This window comes from Thunnus albacares, chromosome 3 (genome assembly GCF_914725855.1).
Source record: "Thunnus albacares chromosome 3, fThuAlb1.1, whole genome shotgun sequence".
NCBI classification, from domain to species: Eukaryota; Metazoa; Chordata; class Actinopteri; order Scombriformes; family Scombridae; genus Thunnus; species Thunnus albacares.
In genome coordinates, this window is record NC_058108.1 from 19,421,665 (window position 1) to 19,437,564 (window position 15,900).

Consider the following 15,900-nt stretch of genomic DNA (forward strand, 5'->3'; position numbering starts at 1 on the left):
CAACTAATGCAATATCTGTGATAAGAATAAAAAAATATATAGCTTCCAGATTGAATTTCAATTAATTCCATAAACTTATATCATGTACATGAAAAATTGCCTCTCTGTAGCTATTATTCATGGCGTTGCATTGTATTACAAGCTTATTTATGCTTGCTATACGTAATAGGCTAAAACAAAACATGTGCTTACATCTCGTAAACATACATTCTAATGTTTGAAAGTCACATTTTATCCACACCACTACAGCGTCATGGTTTCCGGTATCGACGGAGCGAATTTCTTTTCCTAGGATGGCGAAGTCACGACCCGCCCTACTCTGCCTCTGATTGGCTAATACTCGTTGCCTTCGCTGGTTGGATTGGTTAGTTTTGTGCATGAGGAGTAAGATTGGTTAGAGTTGGGGGGGGCAATAAGCCAATTAGAGGCAGAATAAGGTGGGCCATGACTTTTCTATCCTAGGAAAAAAAAATCGCCTGGCGAACTTGGCCGAGTTCGCATTTTCTGATTATTTTCCGCCACTTGGAGTGCTGTTAGATATGTTAACCTTGAGTAGTTGCACTTTGGTATTTCTACCCGATACAGTAGCATGTTTTCAGCTCCGGACCGCTCGTATGTAGTTAGCTTAGCTCTCCAGCTACTTAGCTAGCTCTGTGTAGCCGCTAATGAGAGCAACCGGCGGCTTCGTCTCGGTAACAGAATGCCTCGGAGGAAGAAGAACGGCCAGAGCCCGGCCAGAGTCCCAGGCGGGCCGCAAGAGGAGGGGGGAAGTCTCGGCCACAACGCGGGTTACCGACCACCTCAGGGTTATGACAGCTTTCCATCCAGCAGCTCGCTCTCCAGCTCCGACAAGGAGAAAATCGTCAGAAGCATGCAGGAGATGTTCTCACACTTGGACCCCGAAGTTATTTACATCGTGCTCTCCGAGTGTGATTTCAAAGGTAGCAATGACACACGGAAGACCAGCTGCTCAACCTGCTGTGTGGCTCTGGGAATGGTATTTAGTGTTAACTTGGCTAACCAGTTAGCTGGGGTAGCTTGTTGGCAGGGTATTTCTGACAGGGTGGAAGCATTTTGCTACATGAGATTACTTTACAGTGGAGGTCCCATGGTAGTTGCATACCAACAGTATTATTGACAGTATTAGCAGTCATCTAACTGCACCTTGCATGTATTGGTTTACCAATCCACCTGTTGTACCTGTTTAGATGATCTATGAAAATACCAGATGTCCCCAACGCATATAAGAGATAAGATATACTTTATTGTATATATAAATGACAGATACTGTATGAGCGATGTGTCAGTGGCTTTAAGTTCACTTACATAGCACCAAGTGTTTCTTAAGTTAGTAAAATAGAATAAAAACAGAAAAAGCAAACAAAAGTCATCAAATGTATGTTCAAGGCATTTTCTATACACTAGTTTAAACCATTTAAACATTGCTGGATGTCCTAATGTTTGTACAGAGGAAAGCTGTTAGAGGGCCTTGGGGGGCCACAACAGCACAAATTTAATCAAGGCACTGTCAGTTTCCCTGGTCAGATGACTTCAGAGTCCTGCCTGAACAAGTATAGTCTCAGGAATTCACTTAAGTAATCTTCTTGGTGTAAGTTACATGACCTGTGATACTGTCAGCACTTCATACAGTAAAGACTGTCATGTTTACTGTGTGAAGGGGGGGAAGGTCATAGTTTTCTGAAACAAAGTTGCAACTGAATAATTAACAATACAAAAAAATTTGTACCGAAAAGTGCGGCTGCAACTAACAACTATTTTTCTTCATTCATTGATTTATTATGTAATTTATGAAATGTTAAAAAAGTATGAAAAAATGGCATTTGCAATTTCTGAGAGGCCACAGGAATGTCTTTAATTAGCTTGTTTTGTCTGATTAAGAGCCTAAAATGTTAAGATATTCAAATTATTGATATATATGACCAAAAAAGATGGCAAACTGTCACATTTGAGAAGCTGCTGGAACCATGAAATGTTTGGCATTTTTTCTTGGAAAAATGATGAATCAAAATAGCTGCTGATTAATTTTCTATCTACTGACTAATCGTTGAAGCTCTACTGGAAAGTATTATAACTAGGACAGCCGTGTTCTGTAACAGCACTCAACCTAGAGGCTAAAATGCTGTACATCATAGTTGGCTTGTGGTGCTGACCGGATGGTTATGGTGAGGCTTTTTAAATGTATTTTTATGCAAAAAATTCTTATCAACTGCTTAGAAACAGCAACAAGATATTGAACCATTGAATCATCATGTCTTTGTTTTCCGTGTGTTTTCTAGTTGAAAATGCAATGGACTCCCTCTTGGAGCTGTCTGTGGCTGCTGAAGTTGCAGCCCCCATTCCTTCCCCGGTCTCTGGCTTTGAGCGCACTGCTGCAGCCCTGCTCAGTCCCCGCCACTTTTCTGAACCTAGACCAGACCCGGACTCGTCCAAACCATCACAGCGACCCTTCTCTCCTGCCTCTACCAACCTCATGACAGAAGAGCTTGACCTGCTAGTCGATCAGGAGCTAGAGACACTGACAGCACAACAAGACACTAAGGAAGAGTACCCCAGCAGCCAGAGTTTGTCTGCTGGTATGTCCCTGTCCTCTTTCCCTCCACCACCATTTCCACAGCAGGTCCTCCCTGAGCTGCTTCAGTCCAGCCTGGAACCTGGATCTAGAGGGCCCTCTGCTGAGGAGCCATGCACCATGGAGTATATGTCTGGAGCTTCATCTCCACTCGACCAGCTCAGCACTTGGGAAGACGAGACCACTGAGGGTCAGCACTCGGTGGTGGATTACACACATCTGATGACAGAAACACCTGCAGACAAGCCAAAACCTCCTTTGGACCTGGTAGCTTCAGGACGTCCCTCTGCATTCCAGGTGTATAAAAAGCAAGACCCGTCACACACACTTTCTGACAAGGCTGGGGTCCTGCCCTCTGAAGCTGTAGTAGGAGGAGCACGATCTAAGGTGAATGTGTTGAATCCGGAGCCACTTGGCTACACGTCTTCGCCCTGGAACCTTGATTCACCAGTGTTTTCTCCTCGCGTCCATGCGAACCAGGGACCGTACTTCATCACGCCTGTGGTGCAAACGCCTTCAAACTGGCCCAGCCAACCCAGGCATCCCTCTCCCTGGCTAAATCAGGGCCCAGCAAGGCAAGCACCTCTTAAACCTTCTGCTACTATTCCTAAATCCTGGGCCCTGCCTGCTGCTCCGCAACATCCTGTCCGCCACAGTAGGCTTCGTTTGGAAGGGAAGGTACTCGTGCTGATACGTGGTGCTCCAGGATCTGGCAAGTCAACATTGGCTAGGTAAGAATGTCAGTATACTTTTAATAGTGATATGTTATTCTGTCTTATAATGCTCACTGTTCAATGGTACAGTTTTATCACAGGTACCCAGCAGAGTGGAGACTTTATGTCATATGCCAATAATGCCAGAAAAAGAAACCTTTTATTGGAAAATATTCATTTGACTTGCAGACATACTGATAGTAATGTTTTGGTTTTAGCAACAAGTCACAAAATCATATGCACACAAGATTGCTCACTCTCATTTTCTAGGCTAGTCAGAATTGAGCTTTGAGGACTATGATTTTACTTTTCACATACAAAGCATACACAGTCAGGCACTGCTGTATTTAAACGAGTTGTTGTGCCATCTGACCACGGAGAGGGGTGTCAGGTCCTTTAGAGCGGGGACTTTGGGCTGTGTCAAGGTCAAGTCTGAAAATTAAAGGTGATCATGCTTTTGCTGTTGTTGCTGCTCGACTGTGAAACAGCCTCAAAGCCATTTCAGAACATCAAAAAATCTTAGAGAAGCCAAATCGATACATATCCTTAAAAAGCTTAAACCCAATCTGTTTTCTGTAACATTTTCTAACTTTTACGTTGTGGTTTGCACACTTATTTCTCTGTTTTATAGATTGTCTTCTCTGTCTTTTGTGTTAGTGCCTTTTCTTCTTGTTGTTAAGCACTTTCTAACTTATGTTGTAAAAAGTACTATATATATAAAGTTTGTTTGCTTTCTTCCTTGTTAGTGTCAGAAGCATGCAGACAAGAAAAACAGACATTTGAGAAAAATGAGAAGAGAGAGAAATGTTGTGATGTATGTTGATTGAGTAATATTATAACTACTAGTAAACAGCCTGGTAAGGTAGATTTCTTTGCAATTTTAGATTACTGCATGAAACTTTCTTGTCCTCAGCCCTTTTTTTTTATTGGTGCAACATAACATAACAAAAAGACATAGGGCAGGCATAGTGCTGGCTCTAGGGACGGCAGCAGGGGGCAGGACAGCAGGGTCCACCCCAGAGGTGTAATCATTAATGGATTTTGTTATTGTTGGGAAAAAAAAAAGGATGTTGGTGTTTTGTGGGAGTTACCGCAGTGGGCCACCCACAGACCCAACGGTCTTTAATCCTTTCTGATTGATTATTGTAGCATGAAAACAGTCAGTACTAGTCTTTATTCACTTATCTTCCATCTGGTCAATTCAGCACAACAACCAGTGTTCATGTTGAAATTAATATCCAGCAACCTCTAGCACAGTTTTCACTAAGTGCTGTATTCCCCTGTTCAAATCAGATGTGTTTACAACAGGGCAGCGATCATTTGTTCACATTAATAAGTTCACATTATATAAACACAAAATGGCTCAGATGTGTGAGTTTACTGCAGAAAAAGAATTTTATCAAGATAGTCCAGTCATAAATGTGGAAACGCTATCACAGCCACAGTTGCACAAGAGTCATGGTCTTTTACAGCACTCACAACATGTGTTACATCACTCGGAAGCCGTCTTTATGTGTGTGTCTTTGCAGAGCTTTGCGAGATCATAACCCAGGTGGAGTCGTACTGAGCACTGACGACTATTTTACTCACCATGGACAGTATCAGTTTGACCCCAATGCTCTCGGGGAGGCTCATGAGTGGAACCATAAACGAGGTAAACACAGTAACACACTCCGTTTTGATAAGAAGTGTTGCAGCAGTAGCAAGTCAAAACTTTTGTGTAGCCTTTTTATCTCTGTAATTGATTGCCATTGTTTCCTTTTTAAGTGATGTGTGTTGGGTTTTTGTTTTTTTGTTTTTTTGACCACAGTTGCACTAAAATGACAAATTCATTGTTTCTTTGTACTTTTTCTCTAATGTCAACTTCATCCCATAGCCAAGGAGGCTTTTGAGAGGGGTGCTAACCCCATCATCATTGACAATACCAACATGCAGTGCTGGGAGATGAAACCATATGTGGTGCAGGTCAGTCATTTTGCCAGCAATATATGTGGGATGGTAACAGATCTCCTGCCCTGAATGTGTTCTGCTGTAGTTGTATAAAACACTACAGCATAAATGCTTGTTGGACTACAGTTTTGGCTTATGCCTCTACATTTTCAGACATGTGATCTAGTTTAAACATACAGTACATGTTTTTGTAAGGATTTTTATTTTTACACAAGTGTATTATTAATTAAAAGGAAGATTTTGTGGGGTCATGTTACTTTGCTGTCCATGGTTTGAGGTATAGCTATTAGAAAAAGTGGCTGGACATAGTACAGATTTAGTTGTGAACTGCAAAAAATGGTTGGTCCTTTTATATCTGTCCCAGGCACTGAAACATGATTATAAGGTGCTGTTTCGAGAGCCGGACACTTGGTGGAAGAACAAGCCCAGAGAACTGGAGAGGTGAGAGAGATAAATGAATTACAAACAGCATTTGTTTTTAATGTAGAATATCAACTAAATGCATTTTCACACAAAAAGAGAACAATGCTGTTTGAGACAATTTAATTTATTCCAGTTTGTCACTTTGTTTGTTTGTGTTTATGTCCCTGTGCAGACGCACCACACATAGCGTGCCAGTGGAAACAATTCGACGCATGCTGAATAGATACGAGCGCTTTGTCACGGTCCAGTCCATTATCGGTTCACAGATGCCTGAGTTGAAGCAGCGCATCCTCTTTGAAAACAGAAGCTTACAGTGAGCCTTCAAATAATCTGTACCAAATTGTTTTTCAATTGCAAATGGCTTCCTTGTCACACTGTTGTCTTGAGTAAAAAACTGTTTTCGTAAATGCTAAAAAAGGGAAAATTCAGCATCTGTTACAGAAGTTTTTAGAAATGTACAGAACATTAGATATTAATTTTTATCATAAATGGTATAAAAATAAATATTATGGTTAAAATGCACATTTATGCACATTTAATGGACCTCAATCATCCAGATATTAAAATCTGCATCTGCTATAATGTCGATATCTTTACAAATACGATTACATATTTGTGAACAATTACTTGCCAAAACTGACAAATTGCAAAGCTATCATAAGTTATACTGATTGTACTGCTCTTCCTCTCCTCAGGCCTGTGACTTCCGAAACACCTTGTCCTGACCTTGTTGGGCAGCCTGCATTGACGGAGCAATGTAAGAAGTCCCACCCTCAGCTATTTTCCTCCCTTCCTGACGTGTCATCTATTGGTCATTCTGGTGAGGTTGGAATGCTGGAAGACAAATCCACTGAATCGCTAAATTTCCAACCAACTGGAAGACCTATGGAAAGTGCCAAAGTTTACGACGGGGATGACATGGATTTGGGTGCATTAGACTCTGAGTTGGATGCCCAGTTAACTCTAAATAATCCAAGAGGAGATCAGAGGATCCCTGACTGTATTGTAGAATCAGTGATGAATGAAGATCACCGTGGGGATGAAAGGCCGGTGGCTTTCTCTGAGTCTATTGGACAACGGGTGCGGAGGGAAAGGCCAAGCAGGAGGTCAGATTTTGACAGGACGAAGCCTACAGATCTGGTGAAAGATACTAACCAATCAGACAGCGAGGCGAAGGAGAAAGAAAAGATGAGGGAACAGGAAACAGGAGGGGTTGAGATCAGGAGGGACGAGGAGAAGGGAACGCCTAAGATGTTGGATTTTGTAGGGGATTGGCCTTCTGAAGGGTCTCTCGAGCAGCGACAGGTGAGGAGAAGAGAAAGGCATAAAGAGGGACAGGAAAATGGAGGTGTGTCTGAAGAAGCTAATCAAAACACAATGAAAGCGCAGTCTGGACCTGATGTAAAAGAGTTCCAAAAGCTTCTTGATCTTATTCAGACAGGGGGAGCTGCTCTGCAGACTGGTTCCTCTCGTTCGTCCTCACTTTCCTCAAGCTCTGGCAGGGAATTGGAAAGAGAGGTGGAGGCAGGTGGCGGGAGATCTAACAGTGAAGAGAGAGAGCAAAGCATGAACAGAGTTAACAGCAGTAGAGCTGAATTACCAGATTGTGTGTTAGACTGGAAGGCAGCTGACTCTTGTGTGGTCAGGGAATCGAGAATTGATGGATGGGAGGGACTTAAAATTGAAGAGGAAGCAAGTAAAACAGGGTCTGTGGATTTGAAATCAACCACCAACACTGCTACTGATTCACTAGTTATCTCTGAAACTACGGAGGCAAAAGTGTACCACAATAGAGGAAGCCACAGTGTTGAAGGTGGGGTTGGTACAGAGCCTAGTGCTGCTGGTCATTCTGATATGGATGCAAATATTTGCACAGACAATGGAGGAGTGACTGGAGTAGAGCTTGATAGCAGCCATATCGGCGAGGTGTGTCAGAGTCCTGTGTGTGAGGGCTCTGTGGAAGCAGAAAGTGGTGCTTTCAGTGGAGACAGTCAGGAGCGAAAGCAGCGTCAGGGTCGCAGATCAGGGAAACAGTGCAAACTAGCCCTCACCTTCACTCAAAACTGTCCTGCGTCTTCACTGACAGCTCTCGAATGTCCCGATACCACAGCGCAAAATGTAAACGGTAGTCAGAATAGCTTTAACACAGAAATCGAGCCTAACACCAGCCTTAATCTTAAACCAAACATTGACTTGTTCACCGCGTCCAAATCTGAGGCACATCTGCAACCCCCATCCCCTCCTCCTCAGGTAGACATGGGCTGCCCCACCCAGACAGAACCTCAAGACTTTGCCCTTCTTTGGCGTCTCAATCATCAAGACAGCCGTGAAGATGCAGCCGTCACTGTGTGCAGCTACTCCAGCGACATCACAGTCCTGTCAGGCGACTCTTCTCGCTTTGTGCCAGAGCTGTCCTCTGTCGTTTCTGCAGCGGTTGCAGTTCACCCATCCAGCCACAAAGAGGTACCCTACCGTGTGGTGCATGAGAAAGGCACACAGGTGGAGGAGAGAGAATTTGGGGCAACTCAAGACCGGCTTGAGAGCCTACACATTCTCAGCAGTCATTTTAAACTAGTTAGTTTTGATACATTAGAAGACCTGTATGACAAATGCCACCACAACCTAGAATGGACCACAAATTTGCTGCTGGACTCTGGAGAGAGGTTCTTCAGAGATGAAGAGGTGAGGGAGGAGGAGGAAGGTGCTAGGGGTGAAGATGATCAGAACACATCCAATCTTTGTGGAGCTTTAGGAAATGTAGGAGAAACCAAGTTATCTTCTAACATATTAGATGAGCTTCTCTCTGAAGGTTTGCCAAATGCAACTGGGGTTGTGGAGGCGACTCAGCAGTCAGCCTGTGAGACAGCTAGTGAGTCCAGTGAGAGTTCTGATAATACTGGCTTGTTAAGTGTTGGAGCTTCTCCAGTCAGAAACAAAAATCATCCTGATACACCATCACACTCAGTAAAACCTTCTCAAACAGAAGATAATTTGCTTTTATCAGAAAATAAAGTGACATCAGGACGTGACTTAGAGGGCGGGGCTTGGGGTGGGAGCATAGATGACGGAGTAATAATTGAAGAGTCAAGAGTCGAGATGGAGGACGAGATGGCTAGCATGGACGAGGTTCACCGGCTGTTGCAGGCTGAGCTAGATGAAATTGAGATAGAGGAGAAACAGAGGAAGGAGGAGAGGAATGAAAGGAGGCATGTGGAGGAGAGAAGGAGCCGACACCTGGACATTCAGAGTGTGGAGCTGAAACTACCCACTGAACTGGCATTACAACTAACTGAACTATTTGGACCTGTGGGAGTAGATCCAGGTAATCACGACAGAGTTTTCACACTGAAAAATACATTTTAAAAGCAGAAGATTTATTGCTCAAATTACTGAACCAATAAAACAGACATTGGTTTTTTGTACTCTTCTGCTACTAAGTACTAACATAAAGTTATCTTTTTTCCCCCTTTTTGCTCCACAATATTCAGGTACATGCTCCTCTGATGACTATGCAGTGCAGATGGACCTGAACCTGGCTAAACTGCTCCACCAGAAGTGGAAGGAAACCATCCAGGTGAGCAGCGTTAACTAATCAACATCAGTGTTATTAGTGCAACTATAAATCTGTATAAACCCTGATATTCTGATTTACTGTATGCGAGTCTAAGTGGGTCTTTGTTGGTTAATCTGACTGTAAATATTGTTTTACAGGAAAGGCAGAGACAAGCAACTCTTTCCTTTCACCTGCTTCAGGAAAGTAAGTCCACACACGCTTAGACACTCGTTTCAAATCCATGGAGCATCATGAAATGATAACAGCGGCCTGTGTTCAGCATATGATAAATACTGTGTTACATACATGCACTTCGTCATCCATGTATCAGTGAATATACAGTCACTTCCAGTGCATACACACATAGAAACACACATGTAAACACTTGCAAAAAATGTTCTAGGTTCTGATGTTATATCCTTAACTGGTTTTATCCGTATATTGTTTTTGGTTGACTTCTCCTGAATTCAAAAGCCTAACAAGCAATTGGGGCTTCCATTGAGATTCAGCTACTATTCATATACATTACATCTGTTATGTTTCCTAAATCAGTGTTAATCTGCATTGTTCCTGTCAAACAAACAAACAGATGCATAAAATTAAGTAGTTTTTTTAGCCATGCTAGCGACATGGCTCCAGGGATGGCAGTGTCTGAACTCCAGTGATCAGGTTTGCATTGATGCTTTGTACAGACATTCACAGTGTCCTGATGATGAATCTAGATGTCTTTGGTCGTCCCCTGCTTTTCATCTAGTGCCACCAGCAGGTCAAAGTTTCACTTATCTTGTGAAATATCTTAATGAATTGGCACAATTTTTTGTACAGATATCCATGATTCCCAGACAATGTATCCTAATGATCTTCATCTTCTTTTTTTTGTGCCACCATGAGAATGACATTCAAACTCTTGGGTGGATTGCCATGACATTTGGTACAGACATACATGTTCCCCACAGGATGAATTGTGATCACTTTGGTGATCTAACTTTTCTTCTAGTGTCAAAATTTCAATTTGTCCAATACTTTGGTTCATGACCAAATACCTGCAAAATTAATGATATCCCCATCAGTCTTAGCTTTACATTTGTTTAGTGCTCATTAGCGAATGTTAACACGCTAAACTAAGACGGTGAACATGGCAATCATTATACCTGATAAACATCGGCATGTTAGCATTGCCATTTTGAACACGTTAGCATGCTGATATAGCATTTACCTCAAAGCATCGCTATGCCTACAGCCTGACAGAGCTGCTAGCATGGTTGTAGACTCTTAATCTTGTTAGATAATTACTAGAAACAGCACTTTTTCCAAAAAAAACATTTTGTTTCACAGCTTTTGAACATGAACCATTTCATTGGAAATCTAGGTTCAGTGCACTGGGGTGAATCACAGGTGGCCAAACCTGGCACAAGAGATCGGACACAGGCATCACGTTTCCTAATTAGCACAGATGGTTACACATCACAGGACAGCCAACCAGAGTCCCATGGTGGGATGCCATTCATGGACCACTGGAACGTTTCCCGCCCACATGTGTCTCTACGGGACATTATAAAAGAGGAGCAGGCTTTGCAGGAGAATGTGGAGAAGGTAACACACACACACACCTACTGTACATGCTGACTTCAATATTTCCTGGCACACAAACATCTTGAATGATATAAGCCTGGTTTCTTCTTCTGCTTGCACTTCAATCCTAACTCTCTGTTTCCCCCCTTCCCAACCTCTCTCCAAACCGCTTTCTTTCAGACCAGACAAAATCGTGCAGACCTTGACAAGCGTGATGGAGCCACCCTGTTAAAAGAAAACCAACTGTACTCCTTCTTCCCCACCATTGACAGGCATTTCCTCCAGGACATCTTCAGAGACCACAAGTGAGACTCCAGTGTAGCTTTGAGCTTGTATTCATCTAGTCTTGTTTGTCAGTGTCACTTCATCATCAAATTTGATGTAAACCAGCAGTACATCAATCTGGATGCGACCATGAATTAATGAAGCAACTCAAACTCGAATTAGTTGTCATCCTAAGGAAGATGATGCAAACAGGTGTGAAATGCTCTCAAGTAAATTTAATTTTTTGAATGCTCCTGACTCATTCATATGTGTGTTTACATTTGTATAGTTACAGTCTGACCCAAACAAAGCTGTTTCTTCACTCTCTACTGGATGAGGAGCCTGTCAAGACTGTCGTCGCTCCAGAAGTGCCTCGGTCTGACCACCACAGAACAGCCAGCAAGGAGAGGGAAAAGGTATTTACAGACACAGGCAGAGAGAGACCTTAGGAAAAAGGGAAACGAAACAAATGTATTCATCTATTTCACATGTGCAATAACTGTGTAATCTCATAAAATCTTTATATTATCTCTTTTTGTTTGCGTTACCAATTTCCCTCAAGCATTCATTTTTCATTATAATCTGTAGAGTTTTGAATCAGATTGTATTTCACTACATACAGTATATTAGATATTTTGCCCATGATAATGATCACCATACAGGCAATTCATTACTACATGATGTATAGTAAGATGGCCTATTACGTTACATAACAATATCTGTGTAACTGTGAAACTACACCTTTTATCTAGTATTTATTTAAGAAACAGGATTTAAGCAAATGTGGTCAAGACTGCATCACTGTCAGGCAAGTAATGATGGTAAAGCTCACCCTCTCGTGTAATATTGCGATTCTACGATGGTTACCAACCAAATAAAAGATATAATCAAAATGTATTCATATTGTGGGGCAATTCGCTCTCAAAATAAAATAAAAAATCAGTCAGTGTTATCTCTGTTTCCCTGGTAATACATGGGGTCTGACTAATACCTGACTAATGACTAATACAATCAGTCATGTCAGTAGACTCCTATGTATGAAACCTGGTTTACTACTCTAGCAAGTAGGCCGGCCCTTAGTAACGATCTAGCAACAGGGACAATTTCTAGTCCCTGGTGAGTCAGCCAGCCAGCTTGAGCTAATGCTTTCTAGAGATTGTGGGATTTCCCAAACTGAATAAATACCACACATATAAACACAAAACTGCCTTCAATCTTGTAACTAAAATATCTGCTGAAATTTTTGTTTCCATGGACAGATTCAGCTACTACGTCTGTGAACTTCACTTCTATTTTTAAACTAGTAGCGTTGTGTCACCGACTCACCGGCACAGCTGATGGAGGATGCCAGAGCGTCTAATAACATAGGCACAGAGCAGAGTTTCATTTAAATATATTGTATAATAATATATATTATTATGTTTTCATAGACATTGATCGCTAATTTGCTCACCCATTTTTAGGCTTCTTTTTGCTCATCAGCTTTTCAGGTTATTGTCTAAGTTACTTTTGACATAAAGAGCAAAAAATGTTTCAGATTTATTAGTTTAATAAATGATGACTTCACAACACAAACACAAATAATATGTTTCAAGGGTAAGGCACCACAGACTGAATGACAAACAAAGTGGTTTTTCAGTAAGTGAAGAAATATTCTGATCTGAAAATAATCCTAACACATAATAACACATTAAAACAGCATATGTGTGTCCAGTATAGTGAAGTCAAATATGCTCCTACTGTACAGCAGCGTCAGTCACTTGACGTCTCTGTGGAGCAGCAGCAGCAGTTGTTTACGATCCATTTTGTATCAATTCTGTAGGCCACTAGTGTTTGCTCCAGCTCTGGCAGTTACAATGTTGCCATGGAAATTTATTTACTACATCAGCTTAGCTAGGATGAATGAATGTACAACATCGAATGTAGATTGATTGATTATATATTTTTTTACACATTGACAGGAACACATGTATATAATTCACATCTCAAACTGAATAAAGCTTAACTGCCACAAAGTACAGTTTAGAGTTTAAATATCTGCTGCATCGCTACAAACTGCATCTCCAGGAGAACCAATCTGAGTATATAGGTTATGGATTACTTACCCACCTTTAATTAGCTGTCTGTATCACTGTGTCTTTTTAATTTGTCAGAGGCAGAAGCCCCTGGAGTCAACCGTGCTTGAATACCAGGATACAGAAGATCCCGAGTACGACGACTTCAGGGCCGAGGCCAGCCTGCAGAGGAGCCGGCAGCTCGAAAGTTTTAACAAAGCTGCCAAGGCTTACAAGCAAGGACACAAAGAAGTGGCTTCCTTTTATGCACAGCAGGTGAGGGGCTGAATGATTTTCTTTAATATTTTGCTTCTATCACTACTGTATTTTCACCTGTGATGCACTTTGGAAGTATTTTTTGAAGTGTTATATCAAGTTGTTCTATTTTTATGTGACAACTTTAGCATAACTGGGGAAATATACTGCATTAGAGGTGATGCCTCTGACTTTCTCATTCAGCTTTTCTCCTGAAGATGCAGCTTATCATTTATTAACAGCGATAAATGCTCTGCTGAACAGTAAATTCATTTTTATCACCTCTTTCTTAGGGACACCTGCATGGCCAGCGGATGCGTGAGGCCAATCACCGTGCAGCAGTTCAGATCTTTCAGAGGGTCAACTCGTCTTTGCTGCCCAGGAACATCCTGGACCTCCATGGGCTGCATGTAGACGAGGCCCTGGAGCATCTGGCCCAGGTCTTACATGACAAAACCACAGGTACTGGACAATATGTACACTCAGCATGAGACAGAATGAAGATGAGAGAGGCAACATTGGCATCTTAGGTCACTTTCACAAATAAGACCAAGTAAAAAAAATATGAATAACTGAAATAAATAAATAAATAAATAAATAAATCAATTAATAAATAAGTAAATAAATAAATAACTTAAAGACAAAAAATAAAAAAACAAAAAGCATATTAATTTAATAATGATACATTGTTGCCTTTTAGTTCTAATCAATTTTGTGTTCACACTAACACATGACAAACAACTCCAGAGGAGTAAATATGCACTGACGGGTAACTCTTTCACACTCTTCTGGTGACTGTAATCCTGCATCATCAGTGCTACATGGACCCTGAAGGGAAAATCAAAAGAAAGAGCTCATGAAGAAATAGGTGGTTATGAGCGACATTTGTTTAGACTGCAACTGGAATATGAATTTCATAAATAGTGGTGGGCAGTTCCCACAATCAGCACATGGATTATTGTAAATGTAATGTAATGTTGTTTAGCTTTTAAATTCATGCCAAAATAACATTTACTATCACATAAGCCATAGTATGCTTTGCATGGAAGCGAGACCCCACTCTTCAGGTGATCTTTGTCATCAGAAATAAAGACCCTTTTCGACCAAAAGCTTCCAGGAACTGTGGAAGCAGAGGAACTAATCTCAGGAACAAAACTGTATTTGTGTTTCCACCACATCTAAAGAACCAGGTTAATTATGCAAATTGGACTCATGCTGATTTAAAAAAACAGATGGCTATGTTTGAAACGCAGCGTTAACACATGAGGTAAAAACAAAACGTATTGTTCTTTGTCTTTGCTGTTGCATGACTCTGATGTTTGAGTTCATGAAAATGAAAATCCAAAACTGTGTTTGACCAATCAGCAACGGTCATCCCTGCAAACCCTGCTACTAAAGTTACCTACTATCCCCGGATCAGGAACCTTTAGCACCTCAGACTACTACAGGAAATACATTTCGTCCCTAGTTCCTCCGATCAAAACACAAGTTTAGTTCCTGAGTTCCTCAAAAGGTTCTTAATCGCCAATGTCGTCCAGCCAGTGAGGACACTGATTCTTGGTCAACATCTAAACCATATGAGCAATCGTGTGTGTGTGTGTGTGTGTGTGTGTGTTTCTGTCTCTTTCACAGTTTGTGCACGTTGCTCCTGTTAACTGTATTCTGTATGTGCTTTGTTCTTCTTTGGCCTCTTTTCTGTGTAGATTGTGAGCAGGGTCTGTGTCGACCTCAGCTCTCTGTCATCACAGGAAGAGGGAACCACAGCCAGGGGGGCGTGGCCCGCATCCGCCCCGCCGTTATAGACTACCTCACCAACAGACACTACAGGTACACACAGATACACACACATGTAAAACACACATACATGACATGTTCATCGTCACCCACCTTGTCTCTTATCTCTTGATCTTTCAGGTTCACTGAGCCAAAGCAAGGTCTCGTGTTGGTCTCTTTGAAGTGAAAAGGTTTATAGGATTCAAGCTAAAGCTGCTACGGAGGACAGTACTCACCTCACACTCTGTACTTTCTCACTTCTATAACTCCACGTGTACAATAATCACATACAGTATGTTACACTCAGCCTCCACCTTTCTTACTTCTGTCAGTTCAGTCACTACTTTTTCGCTTCTACTCATCCCCTCACTCACTCTCTCTCTCCCCCCCCCCCCCCCCCCCCCCCCCCCCTTTCTCCATCACTCATATACAGTACCAGTCAAAAGATTGGACACACTTTGTCATTCAAGTGAATGGGAAGGTGTGTCCAAACTTTTGACTGGTACTGTAGCTACCAAAAACTGAAATCAAGTCTTAATCTTGGTTAATATTAATTAAGATCTTAATCCTTACTCAGATCTTCATCAGAGTATTTTTTTGTTTTGTATTTAGAAAAGATAACTACATTGGTGCGAAACACAAGTAAGGTCTTTTTATGCAGCTGTAAAGCCAGAATGTTTGTATATTTTATATTTAAAAATGTTTTATAGTGTGGTGTGGTGTTTTTTTTTCCTTAACATTTGCCTTCATGCC

General features: G+C 41.6%; 1 protein-coding gene across 1 annotated transcript; it reads left to right on the top strand.

Annotated features, from left to right (window-relative positions):
* Window positions 1-153: 153 nt before the first annotated feature.
* On the top strand, window positions 154-15,598 carry n4bp2 (NEDD4 binding protein 2). Its single transcript, XM_044346857.1, has 16 exons — window positions 154-941; window positions 2,298-3,321; window positions 4,833-4,957; window positions 5,180-5,268; window positions 5,618-5,694; window positions 5,849-5,989; window positions 6,372-8,998; window positions 9,165-9,250; window positions 9,388-9,433; window positions 10,599-10,822; window positions 10,982-11,106; window positions 11,355-11,481; window positions 13,219-13,395; window positions 13,668-13,836; window positions 15,078-15,201; window positions 15,289-15,598. The coding sequence occupies exons 1-16, from the start codon at window positions 701-703 to the stop codon at window positions 15,332-15,334; spliced, it is 5,448 nt and encodes a 1,815-aa protein (XP_044202792.1). The 5' UTR covers window positions 154-700; the 3' UTR covers window positions 15,335-15,598.
* Window positions 15,599-15,900: the final 302 nt, after the last annotated feature.